The sequence below is a fragment of the Dermacentor andersoni genome, chromosome 5 (genome assembly GCF_023375885.2).
Source record: "Dermacentor andersoni chromosome 5, qqDerAnde1_hic_scaffold, whole genome shotgun sequence".
NCBI classification, from domain to species: Eukaryota; Metazoa; Arthropoda; class Arachnida; order Ixodida; family Ixodidae; genus Dermacentor; species Dermacentor andersoni.
This window is the reverse complement of record NC_092818.1, coordinates 134,631,611-134,651,654: the sequence shown is the minus strand read 5'-3', so window position 1 is coordinate 134,651,654 and position 20,044 is coordinate 134,631,611. Positions and strand designations below refer to the sequence as shown.

Sequence of the window (20,044 nt, the reverse complement as noted above, 5' to 3'; positions counted from 1 at the left end):
CAGAGACAGACACATACATACAACATACATAACATACATGCATATACAACATACATGCATATACAACATACACTACACCCCATTCGCAACATTTTACATACACAACATATAGAACATACATACACAACATACACATATGCATACAAATGAGCATACAAAATACACACATACACACAATATGCATGCAACATACACTACATACATGCACACAACATACAACATAGACAACACACATAGACATACACACATCCATGTTATCGCCTCAAGTGCGTAGCTCTGCCGAAGCCTTCGCCACGTCTTCGCTTCGTCCATTGAGACACTACGCATTCGCACATCACCGGCCTCAATAACAGCAAAAGACATAAGTAGGCTGCGTCCCAATAGCCATTGCTCGCCATACTGACCACTCGACCATAATTGCTGCGGGTTCACGGATCGCCGGACCGTAGCCACGGCTGCTGCTTCAAGACTGCTGAAATGCATTTTTCGCTCGTAATGTCTTCAAAGAATGAACCAGCACACGTTGATATACTGTGCCGGAGTATTATATATATATATATATATATATATATATTGTATATATAGTAAGCAAAGATATAGATAGATATCAGAAAGGGCGTAAGTATCCTAAGAATGCTAATCCCATTAAAATCTCTGACCTACTAAAGTTTTAATTTTGAAAGCAATATTTACGTTAGAGAAACACAATAAGCGGAGCCGTAAGAAATTCAAACCATTTATTGCACATTGTGTGAACATTGCAAGGCATCACTTCTATATCAATATATTGCAATGAAAATATGAATGTTTCTAAAACATGACCATATGAGTGCGCTGACAATATGTAAAATATATATCCTCTGATGTTGTAAAATGTTATACATGCACAAAAAACAATGAACACTTTGTCAAAAAAAGGGGCATTGCGAATAAAATAAGTTTTCACGAGGATCGATTGCTATAAAAACGTAAACGTAATATATACATGGAGAATAAGAATAGCATCACTAGCTGCTGTCTGAAGCGCCCATCTGTGCTCGTTAAACGCGCCAATTCAGCTTTCCGCACACGCAAGCTGGACGAGCATTAGAGAAGCGACACTGGAAAGCGATAGCCGAATAACGATAATGAACAGTATGAAAACGCTCTCGCTCACATTAGAAATATCGGTTAACGTGCCCAGCGAAGCTGCAAGTCAATATAAATCCGCGTATGCATCTTCGGGAGTTAAAACAAAGTGTGAAAAATTCAATTGGCGCAAGTCTCAAGGTACACTAAAAGCAAGTTTTGGATCCTCCTACGACGGCAAGTCTGAAAACTGTGGTAAAGAACACTTGTTTTATCAAGAAAGCACCAAATGTTTTGTCAAGGTAAATAGGCAACAGAACTGGATTTGTTTTACAGAGTTCTGACCAATTGTTTTAAGTAACAACGCACAACACAAATTGGCAAAAGACGACGGCACAACATACAATGCTGTTGACACGCACAAAACATTGTGACTGCGCAAAAAGAATTGCTTTGCACATGCACCGCAATACGTAAACGTTGATCGATTGATTCTTTAGGCAATATAACACATGCCCGACCGCAACAGACAGTGGCCCTTCTTTTCATGCGCTATAACTTGCTTCAGGTAAGCAACGGCTGAAGAATATTAAGCCAAGTTACTGATATCAAGCTAACAGTGTGCGCAGTGGTGCACGTTAGAAGCGGACGGATACGACCAAGGAAGCTGCACGCTTCGGTTTCATCATCATCATCACCACCAGCACCGCCATCAGTCTATTTTATGTACACTGTAGGACATAAAATAAGTAGGCTGTAGGTCAGCCTACTTGTCCGAAGTGATTGGAAGTGGTTAAAATTGAAATGAATAAAAAGAATGATGTCATGAAACAATAGACAAGCCTCATGAATTTCTCAGTGTCGCAAACATCACAGTACAGTTACACGAACACAGAGAAATGTAACAGAACAAGAATTACGTGCACAGGAGAATGAGACCACGCCACTAAAAAAGTGACAAGAGAGCGGAGCCTCAAAACTGCTCCACATAGCATGCTGCGTCAGACACACAATCTCACCATAGGTTGTGATCCAGCAAATGAGCAGGCTCACAGAACACCTCGAGTTAGGCAATTCGATACCCGGCTCATGTAGCGTGCACATCATGTAGCACGTACACAAGCCAGGAGTAGTTGTAAAACACGTTTTGTCCAACATAAAACAGCGTGCAGCTGAAATGGCACCACAATATCCTTAGAAGGCTTACGAACAGGCTCCTTCATTTACGACGAGCTTGTAGAGGCTGAAGTACTGCGCAGAGCTGTTCGCTGGAACTGAGTAGGAGAAGCCAACCTGCGAAAGCGGACAGTGACGGCATATTACGTAAGCTCCTAGCTTTAACACAGATTTTATTTCGTTTCCTAGCGCGAAGCAACCGCTGGTCGGCAGGAAGCGCTTCAAAGGGCTTCTTAATACGTTGCTAGAGGTGTACGCAATAATAACTCACTATCCGGTAAAGCGTAATATCCGATAACGCTTGCGGCAGCGGTATAGGTTAGATAAAGAGCTGAACAAGTTACACAAAAGCCGCTAAATAAGATTAGTATTAAGAGAGGCTGCATCAATAAATTACAGTCCTTTGACGCCGAAAATGTCGCTGTTACATTGCGCATTGACTTGATAAGCTATGCAAGACGAAATAATGATCACTGTTACATTGCGCACCGACTTGATAAGCTATGCAAGACGAAAGAATGATATACGGGTGGCGCCACTATCTAATGGTTTCCGCGCTTGACCCTGTGACGTCATGGACATCGACAGCATCTGCTCGGGACCAGTTAAGGAGTCGCGATGAACAAGAATTCTATTGCATTCTAAAGGTGCCAGATACTCAACTTACCGAGTTTTGAGTATTTCATCTGCATAAAAGCTACGCAAATGAGCGAAAATATCTTAAAGTTCGTGACGTCACATTGACGGCAGGCGCCACGGTTCTAGCGTGAAATTCAATGACGAAAACTTTGGCCTTCACTTTCTCATACAGTGACCAACTTTCTTCCAGTAAATAAATAAAGCCAGAGTCTTCAAAAAAGATTTTGCTGGTTTTCTTTTACTCTTTAGGCTACCGGATACGCCAGAAAGAAAGGCTGACTTCACTACATTATCGTTCTACGATTTAGCTTTGGTTTCGTTTCCTGGAAGGCGACTCTATCCGAGCGAGTCGGATAGAGAGCTAAAACGTCACGGTGTTCGGTACCCAAGCGACCACCTTCTTCATCATGACACATAGACTTGCTGGGAAACGAAACCAGAAGTGGTTCGTAGGAAGCTATTACGGAAAATTATTTCTGTGAAAATACACTCATTGGAGCAAGTTTTATGAAAGAAAATGTCCTCTGTACCTGTCATCTCTCTCCCAGGTGCATAGCAATTTTTCGATTTCAACAAAGCTATTACAGTAAATTGTCTAGGGTTACTATTTATGTTTGCGAGTATATTTTGTAAGGTTTCGAGGTCTGGAACCTTATATTTACAGAAAAAAATAACAGAAGTGAGAAAATATTATGTCAGCACTGCTTTGAAAGTCCGTGTGGTACCTACCTGGACAGGTATGCGGAAGTCCAGGGAGAAGGAGTACATCTGGAAGCCCGTGTAGTCGCCGCCAATTTCGGCGTCGATCTGGAAATACTGCAGTGCTGGCGACGTCAGCAGAAGTCGCAGCGAGCCGTCCGCATTGTTGCCCGCCATGCTCGGGCCCTTGGCGTACTCGATGTTTATGCAGAACGGCGACTGCGGGCTCTTGATGATACGCTGGAACGTGACTTCGGCCCGCTTGCCGCCCTCGACCACGGTCTCCAGGTAGCCAGCTGCAAAGACCAACGACCGTTAAGCGAAAACCATACAGCGATGCTTACGAACTCCCGAAGGATAGGAAAGGCTGAGCAAGTGTCATACTTCGCAGATTGTCCGGCGATGGGATGCAAGATCTTTCAGTGCTCCGACTTCCAGTTGCGTGCTGGCGCGTACTGGAGTAAACTTTGCCGCGTGATCGAGTGCTTATGAAATAACATAAATGTGACAAAACTATGTACAAATCGAACAGGCGTGGCGCTTTTAGAGAAGTGCTTGTGAACATATAGCTGTTGTTCGTCCTGTGTTGCTGTACGCGTTACACTACGTGGAACGACCCAGATCAAGCCCAAAAAATAAACAAAGAAAAAATAATCCTGTTCGCATGGGCATAACCTCATTATAAGAAACTTCTTTGTCTGCTTTTGTCTTAAAGGAACACTAAAAAGGAATCCTACATCACTTTAGATGGATGAGGTATTGTTTGAAAGGTATTGTTTTTATTGTATCGTTTGTTGCTCTACTTTCGTAAATTTCACACTAATAGGTTTTGTATTAGGAGAAATGTAGGTTGAAGTTTCATTTCTTCAGAGTTTTGCGCCAAAAACCCAGCGCCAGAAAGTGAGCCTGACGTCACGTTCTTTTTTTCGTATTTGTGCTCGTTGTGGCTCTGTAAGATTAAATTTATTTCTGGGATTTTACGCATGCGAGAACCGCGATCTGATTGCGAAGCACACAATGGTGGGAGACTCCTGATTAATTTTCACCAACTGGGATTCTTCAGGGCAGACCTAATCCGCGGTGCGCGAACGTTCTTGCATTCCGCCCTGATCGAAATGCGGTCGCGTGGGCCGGGATCGAACCAGCGACCTCGTGGTCAGCAGCGCAACGCTACAGTCACTAAGCTACGGGAGGTGGCTCAGTAAAAAAAAAATCTCGAACCTTGCTAAATGCAGTCTCTTGGTTCTTTTACAATGCAATGTATAGTTTTTTTTAACTGACAATAAATTAACTAGGCCTGAGCAGAACAACAACATCTAGGAGGCGCTCAGCAGATGCCGTTAAAATGTATGGCAACACGATGAGCTGGCGAAACGAATGAGCGGTAACCAAGCCACTCTTGATGCCGACATCTCTACCTACACATACTGACATTAATAGAGTCGTGGACAATTGCCTGCATACAAGGCGGGCTGCTCCTAGGACGCACACTTCCTACACATCCGCTTCTGTGCCGCTAAGGTCTGGCTGGCAAAAACGAACGGAGTTTGTATTTTCAAAGCTAGTGTTGTTTTCTGTAAACTTATTCAGTATATTATGGGCGTGCTCTATCGGCACCTGAAATTATGGTATAAGCAATGCCCGCGTTAAAGATGCCGCAACGCATTACTACGTTAACCTCTCTGTTGCTCAGCCATATGTATAGCTTGCCCAGCCGTCGCCATGACTGTTTTAGGAGTCCTGAGCTCGACTAACCACACGGTGCTAGTTTTGAAAAATATCGAGCGGAATTTAGCTACGGCGTTTAGAATCCTTGATCGAGTACAGGCGTTTGAGACAATGTTTTTCCCCAGTATAGCTGACCAATACATCTGGAATTAGACATGAAAGCGTGTCTCAAAGAACATACCCCCAAACAACCGCTTCGTGTTGAAAGCGTCCGGAGGATCAGAGACCGTCTCGCACAATTCGGATGTATCGTTGTTGAAAAGGCACGCCCAGATAAGATGCTTCTTGTCCACGGACGGTTTAGGACCATCAGGAGTCGTTGGCTCTGGAAAAAAAAAATACAAGAAATGAACGACGCACGTCACCTCTCATAAAAATTTTAACGTGTATATTTTACCAGAAAGCATGCGAAAAATTACATGCGGTAAGAGGAGTTTGCACTTGCAAGCACTGAGTAGCTCATGCTTAGGTCTCGGAATCCCGAGGCGGAGACCTCTCACACTGGCACGGCGGCGGCGTAGAGTTGTTTTCATGTTGATTTTTCTCGCATGGTTACAGAGTGATGCACGACAACTGATCGGACTCGCGTGGCTTCAACGATTTCTCAATGACATTGCCTTCAAGCAGGAAGTGATCAACAATGGCGGGAAACAGCGAAGAGCTAATGTAGCTTGAACTGAATATCACAAAGCAGGCGCTAGTGGCTTAGCGACCACATTCTGTAGGCACAGCATTATTCCTCGAACTTCGTCAAGCTGCAAAGCGTACAAGTTGTATCTACACACTGTTGAGCAACATGAAGAGCCTTAAATTTTCACCACAGATACGCGTTCGCAATAAACCTGTGCAACAGCAACACTCTGTGAACGCCATTTGAGTCAATTTAACAAGAGAACCAGAGCAGTGCGTGCACACATACTATATTGCACTAATGCGTTGAAACCATGTACAGAATGACATACAAGGATAGGTAAAGTTGAAATACTGAGGTGAAAATGTAGTGGGACGGCAAACTAGAAAGAAAATAAAAAAAAAGTACGAATCTGGACTCTGGGCTACAAGATAGGCTTGCCCGCTATGCAGTTTTCTTCTTCCATCTGTCGTCATTGTGACTATAATCTTGTCCGTGTTTCTTTCCCTCTTGCCCCAGCTCAGTGTAGCTGGCTAGAAGAATGTACTTCAAGCTGGGCTCTGCTTTTCTTCTCACTAACCCTTCCCTCCACTTTTTCTCTCTTTATCCAAACAGATGATGCCAAAAGCCACGATAATATGTAATAAAGGCGTTTCAATGTGGCTTTAATACGGCAAGCTTGTTCTGTCAAGCCTAGAATAAATCTGTCAATTTATCAATTACGGGAACGTGTGGAGTCGGCGACAAATGTTTACCGGACACGGACTCCCCGACAAACGCAAATTTCGCTCCTCTAAGGCGTGCTCTTTAAAGGATGATTGCATAGATCGGAAGAAATATTACAGAATAGAACTTTGAATTCGGGACTACGTACTCAGGCTTAGCGGGAATTCAGTTTTTTTCGCAAGTCACGCATTGTCCCACAAGCTTTCTTGGCAATGTGCAATAGGCATACTGATATAAATATGCTATGCGCAAGCTGTCGTTGTCAAATGAGTATACACTAGGCATGTTCCCAGCGTTTTCTCTTCAGACGCTCTATCCTTTCGGACGGGGAACGTAAATGGCTTCATCTGTTCGCAGCTGCAGCCACAGCTTTTTCGCACTAGTGCATGGGCCAACAATTTATCTCTGTATCACGACCGATGAAAAGTACTGATTTGAGCGCCGCGAATGACTACATGAATGTTGCATGTGCTGGCTGCGCAATGCATAACATGCATGAATGGGTCTGTGAGGTTCGTATTAAGCGAACGTTCTGTCGTTGGAGGAAATATAACTACTATAGATAGTTTTATATGAAGTTACACAAGCGTCCTGCATGCCCAGTAACCCAAAGTCTGTTGGTACTCAAGTGGAGCATGAGCCTCCTGTGTTCTCAAATTTAAAACTCTTTATTATCTGCCTTTTCTTTTTGAAATTACTCTTGCCGGAACAAACAACGCTTAGAACACGTACGATGGCTCATTCTTACTGAACGTTCAATGTGTTTAGAGGCAAGCTAACAAGCTCCTCCCAAACACGAAATACAGACAGATTGCGGTATAAGAACTCACTGCACAGTCCCTTGAAGCGTGTGTCAACGTTCTGTTCTTCACAAGAACTCCCACAGCAGGTTCCCTCGGGACAGTTGGAGCACGCGTCACCTTCCTCATACATCTCGCCGCCCACGATGTTTCCTCTGGAAGAAAGACCCAAGTCAAGCAAATGTAAGGCAAACTGTAAAGCGACTGCTCAAATGCTCAAAAGGGCTAGGATAAACCATACGTACCGCGTTTTTTTTCAGTTCCTGATACGCGCGGAGGTCTAACATCCCTTTCTAATATTTTCTTATCGATACCCAAAGAGCGATGATGTCATTCAGTTAAGTTCCACATTTCGCTGTTTCTTTTTTCATTTTTTTACAACCACAATTTTATAATCGAGTCATTTTCTTTTAATTCTTCCGTGCAGAATGAACTATAGCCATGACGGAGCAGTAGCTTCAGAACAATAATTTTATTAAGTACATAATTTATTTCGTAATATTGCGTAAGCGCGAGCGAGTGCTCGCCCCTCTCCCATCCCACTAGTATACCTTGCAAAAAATATTTGTGAACAATTTCTAAGAAGTCTTTGTTGCCACCTTCATTACAAAGCCATCCATACACTCGCTCTGGAGTCCTCACAGCAAACACATGTAGATGTGCTGTTCGGTGGCCTCCTTGGGCGCAAAAACAAATTGTTGTGCGCCACCTTAAACATTTCTATTCATAATTATAAGGTAAGGTTAGCTTCTTCTAGTGCGACGACGAACAGTTCTTTTTGTCAGCTAGTATTCGTTATGTTAAGAACGTGTTCGTCAAGGTTATACCGAACCGCGCGAAGTAATATCAGAGCAGGCGTGCGAGACAAGTCTCCTGTGCCAGAAACAAGGTGTTATATACAGCCACACTCGCGTTAGCTGCCCGTGGTGCGAGTGTACATGCGAAGGAGGACAGAACAAAAACAAAGAGGTTGCCTCTTGCCTTCCTCTGTTTCCTTGTCTCCTGTTCATGCGCTGTCTCTCACACGTGTCGGAGATGTCTTAATGCGTAGCGCTTTATAAGAACTCCTGCGCGCGAACACATCGCAGCATTTAATGCTGTGCTTACGCCTTCACCGCGGAGCATTAACGCTGACCGTTAATTGACCTATCCCTGTTTACAAACACGACGCCCGTACGCAACTGAACGGCGGACGGATTACGCTCTTACGTTCATGCTCAGTGCTTATGATTTACGTTCGGTGTAATGTAACGGTGACTTCTTTGGCGAAGCTGCAGCTCGTGGACACATCGTGCCGAGTCATGTTTAGAAAATACGTGTTTAGAAGATTTTATCATCCTGGTCGACACTGGCTACTCCTCTTACGGGGTTAAGGATATATCATTACAAGGCACGCGATCAAGCAGATACTTGTAAAAGATGACAAGTAAAAAAAAAATGAAAGTGGGAAAGGAAGAAAGTGAAATTCGGCATAGTTCGAATGTAAACACCGCGCCGCGCCACTGGAGTATGCGTGCATGTGTACAAGACACGTGCAGTTCGGACTGTTCGAATGCACACGTTACGCAATGCAACAGATACGAGAAGCGAAGGCAACAACGGTGCCCCGGCTCTTTCTTTCGCACGTTCCTATTCTCCGTCACGCAATCTTGTGTGCTACAGGACGTCGACTTCTTACATTCAGCGTCAGATATCAGCTGACTATATTTCTCCAAAATGCATTCTACCCTACATTACTGGTTCGCACAAGATAAACTTATTTGTCAATTCTATATTATGTATTTACGGGCATTCCGACTCAACACTATGGCACTAAACTATGGCGCCGTCAGCAACAATGCGTCCACTGACCCTGGCCCGTAGTCGCAGGTGTAGAGAAGGTCGTAGAGGAATGGCGGCTCGGTGGACGGGTAGCGAGTGTAGCCGCAGCCGATCTTCCACGTTGTCGCCCACACCATCTGCGACAGCGCAAAATGAAACGCTGATAAGGCCTCAGGATGAGCAACACGTGTGTGTGCGTGTGAAAATTGATTGAAATAACGTCCGGAGGGTCAACTTATTAAGCCAAGGCGGTGCTCCGGATTAATTTGAACTACCAGGGATTATTTCACGCGCCCTTAAATCTAAGCACAATGGACGCTTTCTTTTTTATTTCGTCCCCGTCGGAATGCGGTCGTCGTGGCGGGTAATCGAGCCGGCGACCTCGTGCTCAGCAACACACCGCCGTAGTCAATGAGCCGCCGTAACAGGCGAGGCTTAAAATAAAAACGCCCATGTAAGTACAACGAAATAAATACAAAAATAAAATTACACCAGTTCTCCCAAAATTGTGGCTCTAGATAGGGAGAAATAGATTTAAAAAGAGTCATCGCAACCCTAAAATACAAAATTTAGAAGCATTTGTGAATTTAACACAAGTGAACAAAAAACCCGGCAACATTATAATAAAAAAGTCACTACGTCAAAATTGTCGAGCATATGAAGTGTGGCGGTATCTTCTTTTTTTTTTTTTGTCCTCGACAGTGCGTGAAATATTTCAAAATTTTTTTGGTAGCCTGTTCTCGGCTTATATGGACATGTTAATAAAACGAAAGCTTTACATCCAGAGTTCATCGTTGAGAGTAAATATAAACAAAATATTTAATTAGCTTTGCGAGTAAGAGCACCGGCGATCAGAAAGCTGGTGACGCTTGGCACTAAGAAGGGACTACAAATGACGCAGCTGTCTTTACGAAACAACAGATTGGACAGACCGTTGAGTCTATAACTAGCCTTAGTGGAAAAAAAATCCATAGCACCCACGCGGTTGCCGAGTCCATGCACGCCAGACCTGCCGAATCTATCCATACCGAACAGCAAAGGTGGTGCCCTTGCGGTTGTCGATTTGTTGCTCAGATATTACTCTAGAATTAATTTCACCGACTCTACGGTGTGGACCCAACCAGCTATATAAACAGCACGCCGATTCCGAGCGACCCCTTGTTTACGAACACACAGCTGGTGCCGCACAACTGCCTTGGCGCGTCGGGGTCTGCAAGCGATCTGCTCGGGGTTATGTCTAACACTCAGTAGATGGCGTCAGCGCTCTTGTCAGAAGGGTCGGCACAGCTATTCTATGATGCGCTCCGTTGACTCGACGACGAACGCCTACCTCGGACTGACGGAAGCTCCCGTTATTCGTCGTTCGACAGCTAATCACGCATGCTCACATTAATGAGACGTGCGCAAACAACCGCCACGCTAACAGGAGCAGGCGCGAGCCCGCTTGCTGAGGATTAACAGAGGACTCACCACCTTGTCAGTGGTGTCGCACAACACGTGACAGCGTACATCTGCGGTGTCAACACCGCACATGCACTATAGGAATGCCCACCACCATAACTTCCACAGCCACCATTCCTATCACCTCTTCCAAACTCAAGGCTGAGTGGCTGGCTCAAGCCACCACCTATCCGGACCGAGCTGACATGGCGGAATTCGTGAGAAGCGCTGATGAATAACGCCTAGTGACAAAGTGTCATCTCTGTCACACCATAAATATGCACCGCACAAAATACTGTCTTTATGCAACATGGGTACGACACCGCGCACTGAACTGAAACCATGGCACCTGTCCGCACGCTTGCGCATTTGCCTACCTGCGTGAAATGCCCCGTGGGAAGGTCGAACTGGAATGGGGAGCGCGATGCGTTGGAGAAGAGGGACACCTCATCGTACCAGCGCCGCACGCAGCTTTCCCAGTCCGGCTGTGGATTGTATCTTGTCGTCCTGTCGAGGCACAGGTTCTGGCCGACGGCGGGAAACTTCTCTGCAGATGTAAGAGCATAGGATGAATTGACGAAGGACGAAACAAATTCATTGTCCCCCGGCAATAAAAAATTTACCGATAGCTCTTACGTCTTCATTCGCCTACACATCGCTTTTGTTCCGAGTAGCCCTTCGCGGACGTTTAATCTCGATCGGCCATTCTACGTGACACCTGGTCACAGCGTCGTGTGGTGCCATTTGCGAGCAAAATGAGCGCTGCTACGAGCTGTCTTGGGCTGATTCGCGGGGCTTCATATATATATGCAGGCAGGCAAGCATCAATGCTCTTATTTTTATCACCTATTGCATGCAAAAACTGAAACATGAACCCTTCGAGCCCGAATGAGTGTGGATGAGATGTAGAATGCGTGTACACAAGGAGCTGGCAAGCCCAAGAAGTGAAGAAGACGACGATCGCGGGGCTGGTTTTGGTTAACACTCAATTTGGTTAAATTATTGCGCCCCGGCTACCCGTCTTGTGGGTTTGCAGTCCTGCTCGGGGCATATCCTATGCAATTTTTTTGTATTCCAATGTCAACTCTTAACGTTTCCGATAGATTGCACAGGTATTGCGAACTATAGCAATAGTACAGGAAATAATGTAAGCGTATCTTAAACAAGTTCGTCTCTTTGGCAAAGTGAATATAAGGTGAATATAAGCTGTGGAAGTTTTTTCGAGAGAAACGTACTTTCTGGCCATCGAAATTTCGACTGAACAGCAGGAATAAAAAGTAGGCATGACATTGGCAAGTCCGCCGTAAAGGTGGGGAATATTCAGTTACTGGCTGCGCAGGAGCTGACTTAAAAAAAGAAACAGGCAGCAAGTAACCATGAGACCCCAAGTTGTGCTACGAACTTAATTTCAAACACGCAGTTATTTTGAGAATACGTGTATAGGGAGCAGTTGCTGATTCTTCGATGTAGATTTATTTACATAGAGTCAGACTCTACAGAGTTTCACTTTGCTAGACCCGGCTTGTGTGATCACTTCTACCCTTACCGACCTTCTTGCTTTCTCATTATTTTTACAAGTGTGAAACCGAAATGCCTAATAACAAGTTGATAATTTTTTTAAGCATGACATAATAGTATTCTGCCAACTCACGGAAACAGTGCGAGGGAAAAATGATACCACCGGTGGCTGATTTCCAAGTTAGTCGTCCTGAAGTTCGTTAAAAGAGACGGCTCTGTTAAGATTACCTAACCAGTAGATAAAAAGGAGCTCCGAGTGAAGACAGCCGGCAATACTTCATAGGTGCCGTTATTCTGCGCACATATTTCCATTTTGTATATTCTATCATGTGGGACATTCGTATCATGTGTTGCGGAACAACTGCCATGAGCTGTGAGGGACAGAGGTTAGGGTGTAGGGGGCCTGGGGGCAAAAGGGTTTGAGAAGGTGCACGTTCAAACAGACTGTGTCCGACTGTTTCATCCAAGTCTAGAAAAACATCCGACGCAAGGCTTTCGTCCCGAGACGACGTTACAATAATGAGATGTTTGCCCGTATTTTCGGCATTGCTGCATCTTGGCGGGCAGTATTAAGCTAAAGAGTACTAGCGCAACAGCGAGAAAAAAACAAAAACATGTGCCTCGTCTCCTTCGTCCCTGTCTCGTTATTGAGATACTGCTCTGTCGTCATGCACAAACGAGCCGAAACTGATCTCGTCAATATTTAGCTTGCAATCGGCAGTGACAGATTGCCTCTCTAAGAATTGTTTTGCTCGTTGCGATTAGGCAACAGTGACAACGTCATATGTTTTTGCACACTTACCCAGCGATCTGCAAGACGGGCAGTCGTGTTCGAACTGGCACAGGTTCGCATGCGCCTGGGCTACACTCGCCAAGTCATCGTCCCACTCCTGCACAGAACACGGGAATATTTGTAGAAACTTCAGGCTCATGCATAGTCGTGCTGCAGAAGCGCTGTGGGCCGGGAAGCAAGAATTGGCGATAGAAAATGTGCAGCCAGTGGGAAAGTTGGTGCAACCTCTTATTCGAAGGCATCACTTATCTTAGACCACTGCCTCTTGTACCCTATAATTTCACAGAATAGCGTCTAAACAGAAACAGAAGAAGAAAAACACTTGTCTAACAAGCTCCATAACGACAGAAAAGGACAGAAATGGTTTTTTCGACAACGAGGTAGCATTGACATCCTAAATGTAATAGTTAATTTTTCATAAGCTGAACCCATCTATCAGTCGACCGTACACAGTACACGATTTTATGCGGACAGAACTCAAATACGCATTAGCAAGTAACGAGCATTGGAGAGAGGAAACGTGAAAACGCTGTTTACGATCTATGTGGTCATTAAACGCACAGCCGAGAATCAATAGAATCGCATTAGACGGAACCACCTTGTTTCGCTGTGTAGACGCGACGTGACAGGCTCGCTTTTCAACGTCACTTGGTATTTACCATCCCAGCGGCTCGCGCCGTAGTCGGCATCAAAGTTGGCACAGACCTCCGGAGGGGCGTTATTATTATTTTTCTTTTTGCCGGGAACCGCCGCCGTCTTACATGGCCACGAGGTCAACTTGAATCAAAGGGTTCCCACTTCTTGGTATGAAGTCACGCGCTTTGCCTTCAAGGCCGTGCACCTCGTGGGCCTCACCTGAAGACCTCACACGAAATCAATGTAGCATATGTGATTATGCTCGGGCGGAACTCCGTTCTTTCTTTCGCAAATTTCTAGATCGATGTGCAGATTGGTGCATTTTTTAAGGGAACGCCTAAACTGTATTTATAATGAATATAACTGTGAATATACTGTGAATACACTGTGAATATAACAACGACAATTGTTGAACTTAATTAGAAGAAGGACTCGTCATCCCCACATCCTTTCTTGCCACATCTCAGCTGCGATTGATAAGCGAGGTGCAACTGGATGTTCCCTTCAATAGCCGACCGTACCGTACTGTACTTGCGAGCATTCAAGAAACTTTTCTCACAGCTCAACCATCCACTTCAACTAGCATTTGTAGAAGAAAAAACAAAGTATTAGGTAAGCTGTTCCCTGGCTTGACAAGTCTGCTCACTAAATATTGATTCCCAGTGTCAGTTTCCCTGTAGTGCTTAGCGATCTCGTTGGGAATTCGCGTAAAGTGTCTGATAAAGAATGATTTATTGTGGAGAAACAGCGTTCTCACAATGTACAGGAACAAAAGAGAGGCAATTTTTCATTGCACATTTACAATGCCTCCTTCCAAGTGCTAGGAATCTGCATCCATAGTAGTGTGCGGGTGCTTAAGGTGAGCACGTTGCGTTCGCTCCCGTAAGGAGCTGTGCGTGTTCTTTGACAAGGGCGTTATGCAGTCTTTCCGGACCTAGAGAGCGATAACGGGAACGAATGTGCAAGCAAGAGTTGAGGCTCTCGGTTTTGCCGGTGCCCGCATTCCAAGGCTATCACTGACCGCTTCGCACTTCCGGGAAGAGCTCCAAGAACCTCCCCCCTTGTTTCTAATCAAGTTACAGTGCGCCGTGACTGAAGTGATGGGTTAGAAACGCTGTGTGGTGTTCGTAGGCTCTTTGCGAAGAGTTCGAAGGTTGTTGCTAGAAACTTACATGCACAGACACTATGGTAGGTTGCGCCCTCGTGCGTAATGTTAACCCCGAGGAAATAGACAGCGCACACTCTAAATTGATAAGAGAGGCATAGCAAACACTTTCATTAAGGTAGCACTAAGTAAGTTGTGTGAGCATGAGTGTGAGAGAAGTTTGTTAAATCAGATAGCATGATTACAGGACGCAGGTTTATTGCCCTTCTGTCATCATTTCGGTATGCGAAGCCATCTTGCAGAAAAATAAAGAGCAACTTTAGAACCAGCACACAAAGAAAAGAATAAAGAGACCAGTACACGTTGTGCCGTGCATGCACAAGTTGTCGCACAATCTAAAGAAAGTTTCCAATAGACAATGTTAATTATCAGTGACCCCTGCAAGCTTTCCTCGATATGCAACCTCATGGAAACGCTCGAAAGGCCCCTGTGCACCACCAATCAAATCTCGTTTCACTGACTGTAGACGCAAAGTTATCAAATACCGCTGAGCTGTGGAAAAACTTATATAGGACAAACAGGACAGTGTTTCAATGAGAGAGCTCGTCAGCATAGGAGTAACGTAAAGAGCAGCTATGGAAGTCATTTAGCAGGACATTGTAACTTGTGTCCCTGCACTCTCATATTTGAAAGAAAAAGAACACAAACAAAATTCATAGAGAGAAAGGTAAGAGGGAAAGGGAAATAAGAGAGGCATATCACATTAGAAAGGAAGGAGATAAGTGTGTAAGCTCTCCCTCTTTTGCTTTGTCGGAAAAAGAAATAGCTTTTTTTTTTGGATGATCGATTAAGATGGTGCTCATTTTGCAGATGTGTGACTTGTGTATGCATGCCTATGCTGGAAAAAGGTGTAAAGCAGCTGGAGAACTTCAAATAAACTTCCAGTTGGCAGTCAGCGCTTGTCTGTGGTACTTTTTCCTTCGTGTCCTTGTTGTATTTGCGCTGTTCAACCTTAGTTAAAAAAATGAAGTATGGCGTTTTACGCGCCAAAACCACGATCCGATTAGGAGGCGCGCCGTATTGGCGGACTACGATTTAATTTGGATACACTGGGGTACTTTAACGTTCACCTAAATCTAAGTACTAGAGCGTGTACTCATTTCACCCCCATCAAAAGACGGACACCGCAAACGGAAACAAATCTGCGACTTCGAGTTCAACAGCGTGATGCTAAAGCTACTATAAGGTGGCACGGTGAGTCGACGAAATTGACTAAAAGATTAGTGCACACTGCAGTACCCATCCGCATTGATAATTTACGCGGGAAGAGGCGTTTCTGACAAGCAGCATCTGCAAAAACTAACTTAGAGCTTTACGGCGAGACGCAGTACGAGATTGCCCCTTATTTTACTATTTCCACATCCGCCAGCACTCACCACAGCACTGGTAGGAAGAAGAAAAGGAGGGCGTTAAGATCATCGCGCTACAAGAAAAAAAAGTTTGTGTAAAAATAAAATGGCAGCAGCGGAGAAGTATGACTTAAGCGCTGAACACACCACTAAATTTCAAGTTGCAAACTAAGTGTCAAAGAGTAACCGGATCTAACAAAAACGAATTGAATTAAGCGTTCGATAATGAGGAGAGGAGCTTTCATCGTACACCACCTTGATGAAAACACGGAATAAACCAGACACACGATGCGATGCTCATCAGCAAGATAACGCATTGCTTCCAAGACGCCATTCGTGTTACAGTGGAGTCCATCAATGAATTAGACAGCAACTGTTCTACTGCGTATGGCTTTCGGAACTAACCGCTCTTAATGCCCACACAAATCCTACGAAGGAAAAATACCATGCTAGCCAGCTCACGAAGAAAGCACACCTCGAAGTGGTGAGCCCATCCTAGTCGGCGCATCGAAAATGCGGGTGGGCGGAGACTCGCGAAGTGTATACTGACAGGCACGCTTCCCCAAGGTCGGCTTACCTCACAGCGCGCATTGTCCCGAGTCGCAAAATGCCTTACGAGGAAATCGAATTGCAGGCTTCGCATGACGCTTTGCCGCCTGGCTGCAGCCGCACTCTGTGACACACGCGGACCTCCCCTGGCTCACGTGCTCGCAAGCTTTGCGCTCGGGCTCGCCAATCCCGAACCGCTCTGACTCGGATATTGCTGCAAACCGTGCTGCTCGAGAAGCCATTAGGCCTAATAATCGCTATTTCCGCCGCGAATCACCCCGGCGCTGCACTTCGGTGGCAGGTGTTTGTTCTTCAGCTTTCGAGCATGGGAATCGCATAGTTGGAGAAGACGACGCTCGTAGGAGGTACATCATTGTACCCTGCAAATGATGCAGCGTCGAAGTTGCAGAAATGTGAGCAACGCACGAGAGGAAAAGAACTTGATCGCACAAGGAGTATGAAAGCTAGTTAGGCACGTTTAAGAAGACAGCTGAATGAAGAAAAGGCTAACATGTCACGGAAAATTCTCCATCGCCGTTTCATCAGCGATGACCTTTTCATCCGCGTGGTTAAATATCAATTTGCAACTGCTGCGATAAGGCGAGCTGTAACGTGCGAGCTGTCCACGTTAGAAAGGTTATAAGGATTACAGGGGGTGTCAGTGAGGAAATTGTAGAGCAACACGAAAAACTCGCGATACAGCTTTCTGTTGCTCAATACGTGTTACATAAAAGCGTTTTTCCGAGCGTGAAAGAAGCCCGCGAATACACGCATAATTGCCGCTGGACTGGCTGCTCGAGGCACTTTGCGTGTATTCGCGGGCTACTTTCGCGCTCGGGAAAACGCTTTTATGTAACACGTGTTGAGCAACAGAAAGCTGTATCGCGAGTTTTTCGTGTTGCTCTACAATTTTCTCATTTACAGTTTATCTAATTGTCATAATTAAGGTGGTTATTAATCAATACTAATTACCTAATTAGGCGGAATGCAAAGAAATATAATCGGAGTATCTCCAAGCGACTGGAAATAACATTACCTTGGTCCGGTCACGCTACGTGGCATTCGCATATCTTTAAAGTTTGGCTCAAGTTGCGTGGAAAGCCCTGTGTATCACAGTCCTCACCCAGCACCTGGAGCAGCAAGCTCAGGCGAACAGCCAAGTTAACATCTCCAGCATATCATTAAGGCTTGTATCTCTGTAAAGCTCAATCGTCGGATATAGTTCGATTTGGCCACAATTGTTTCCCGAGATACAGAAACAACACGTTTCCTTACCATCTCGAGCATGTTTGCTGCCGCTGGCATGTGCGTCTCGTTTCCGCCGGCGATGAGGCTACGGTAGTGATTGTGTAGCTTCAGAATGAGTTGCTTGACGTTGTCGCTGATGCCGGCTACCTGGATCTGGCATGCGGGCTCCTCTCTGCACATGGTGTGGTTCTGGTTGTAGCGCAAGAAGGTCTCACTGCAGTTTAACGCTGCGGCTGGCGCTGCGTTTCTTGCTGCGGTCAATACTGTGGTCGGTGCTGCGCTCGATACTGTGGTCGGAGCTGCGCTCGATACTGTGGTCGGAGCTGCGCTCGATACTGCGGTCGGAGCTGCGCTCGATACTGCGGTCGGTGCTGCGCTCGATACTGTGGTCGGTGCTGCTTCTCCCTCCGGGAGGCCATGCAGCGACAGCAGCAGCAGCGGCAGCAACATGCATCGCACAAATGGCAGCCGCGAGACGGACATCCTAGTAGAATGCTTGCTTAATCAGGGCCAGCTGAAATCAGTAAAGAAAAAGGCAGATTACGAAGACTTTCGCTTACTACTACCGCACACGTTTCTTTCCTACTACTAAATGTCTTGCTATATTTCTTTTCCTGTTTTGATTTCGTCCTAATACTGCCATGTTTCCGTATGGAGTTCAACAATTTCATACGTTTTCCCACAATTGCGGTTTCTGTGCAAGTCTTAAGTTTCGCTGCAATGTCTGTCTTTGCGAGGAGACGCTAGAACACATTCTGTGCGACTGTCCTGAATATAATGTTCAGAGACAGTCCCTGGCATCCGTTCTAGCGCACGTTGACAATAGACCTTTGTCAGTTGCAACTATTTTCGCATATCGCCGACAGAAGACATCGCAGCTGAAGGCGACGAAGGGACTTCTTCGGTTTATGAAGGAGACGGACTTGGACAAGCGGCTGTGACAGTTATGTCACTTACCGCGCAAGAGTGACAGACTGTAACTAACGATGTGTGTGCTGTGTTATGTGCTCCCTCTATCTCTTCTCCCCGTCTTTCCTCCCCCCATCCCGCTCCCATGTGTAGGGTAGCAAACCGGTTAAGCTAAACTGGTTAACATCCCTGCCTTTCCTTCTCCACTTTTTCCTTCCTTCCTTCCTTAGAGATGATAACAATTTATTAGCAGCTACGCATAGTCTTGGCTAGAACAGCACACACGCACACAAAAGTACGGAATTATTTTATACTGCAGCAGTTTTGTCTCACAAGTGAAAACACGTCGCGTTTATAGGAAGCGAACTGCGACAAACTATGCGCCATGACAAAACAATATCTTGAAAAGCCGAACGAATAAGTATTTCAAGTAATTTGTTTGAAGGCACACACATTCAGAACACGATTTCATATGCGCGCTGAATTGCGAAAAGGTAAGCCACAGTCGGAGCTGCAGCTAACTTTTTTTTTGTAGAGCAACTATTCTAATAAATGTACGTGATTCAAGCAAAATGCAATAGTTTATATGAGCGATAACTTGCACGAATAAAGAAATCCCCGAAGAAAAACATCGTTCTCATCTCAGCAACCACCTTACTACCACCTTAATTCAAATTTTCAAAGTTCGGCGAATAGTTGCAACTGAAGGCAGAACAACGGAACCAGGCAGCAACCGATTAACTTTAACTGACGTGTTTGAACTTAGGCTCTTTGTGTAGTCACCGAATGACATCACTATTTCCATGCAAAACTGTTGCCAGTTTCCAGTGTCTTATGTGCGCGCTACTGCGCGTGCACCAAGGATACCAGAATCATGGTTATGAAAGCAATACTGCTATACGGCTCATAAAGCTGTGTAGAGAGATAATGCGTGGCGCAACTTGCCGGCTCTTTGGTTTCAAGGTTGCTTCAGGGAAAAAAAGCATCGTCGTGCATAGCCGAAGCAATCATCGCTGGCTTATTATCATGCGTTCTAAACATTATGACTCAAGTATGCCTGCATGTCGAGTCTACAATGTGGGCCAAAATAAGCTTTCGAAATAAACTCAGTGCTGCCGGCTGACCTGACAAGTATAGGACAACTCGTTT

At 45.2% G+C, this 20,044-nt stretch overlaps 1 protein-coding gene across 2 annotated transcripts in view; it reads right to left on the bottom strand.

Annotated features, from left to right (window-relative positions):
* Positions 1–720: 720 nt before the first annotated feature.
* Positions 721–20,044, bottom strand: part of LOC126531217 (venom allergen 5-like) — a 30,680-nt gene continuing 11,356 nt past the window's right edge. For both annotated transcript variants that reach the window (XM_050178654.2, XM_055071029.1), the window contains exons 2-9: positions 18,014–18,500; positions 13,049–13,136; positions 11,106–11,275; positions 9,319–9,425; positions 7,498–7,622; positions 5,492–5,635; positions 3,613–3,878; positions 721–2,361 (exon numbers count right to left, since the gene is read on the bottom strand). In XM_050178654.2, the coding sequence (XP_050034611.1) occupies positions 2,272–2,361; positions 3,613–3,878; positions 5,492–5,635; positions 7,498–7,622; positions 9,319–9,425; positions 11,106–11,275; positions 13,049–13,136; positions 18,014–18,469 (1,446 nt within the window). In that variant the 5' untranslated portion in view covers positions 18,470–18,500 and the 3' untranslated portion in view covers positions 721–2,271. The remainder of the gene's footprint in view (positions 2,362–3,612; positions 3,879–5,491; positions 5,636–7,497; positions 7,623–9,318; positions 9,426–11,105; positions 11,276–13,048; positions 13,137–18,013; positions 18,501–20,044) is intronic.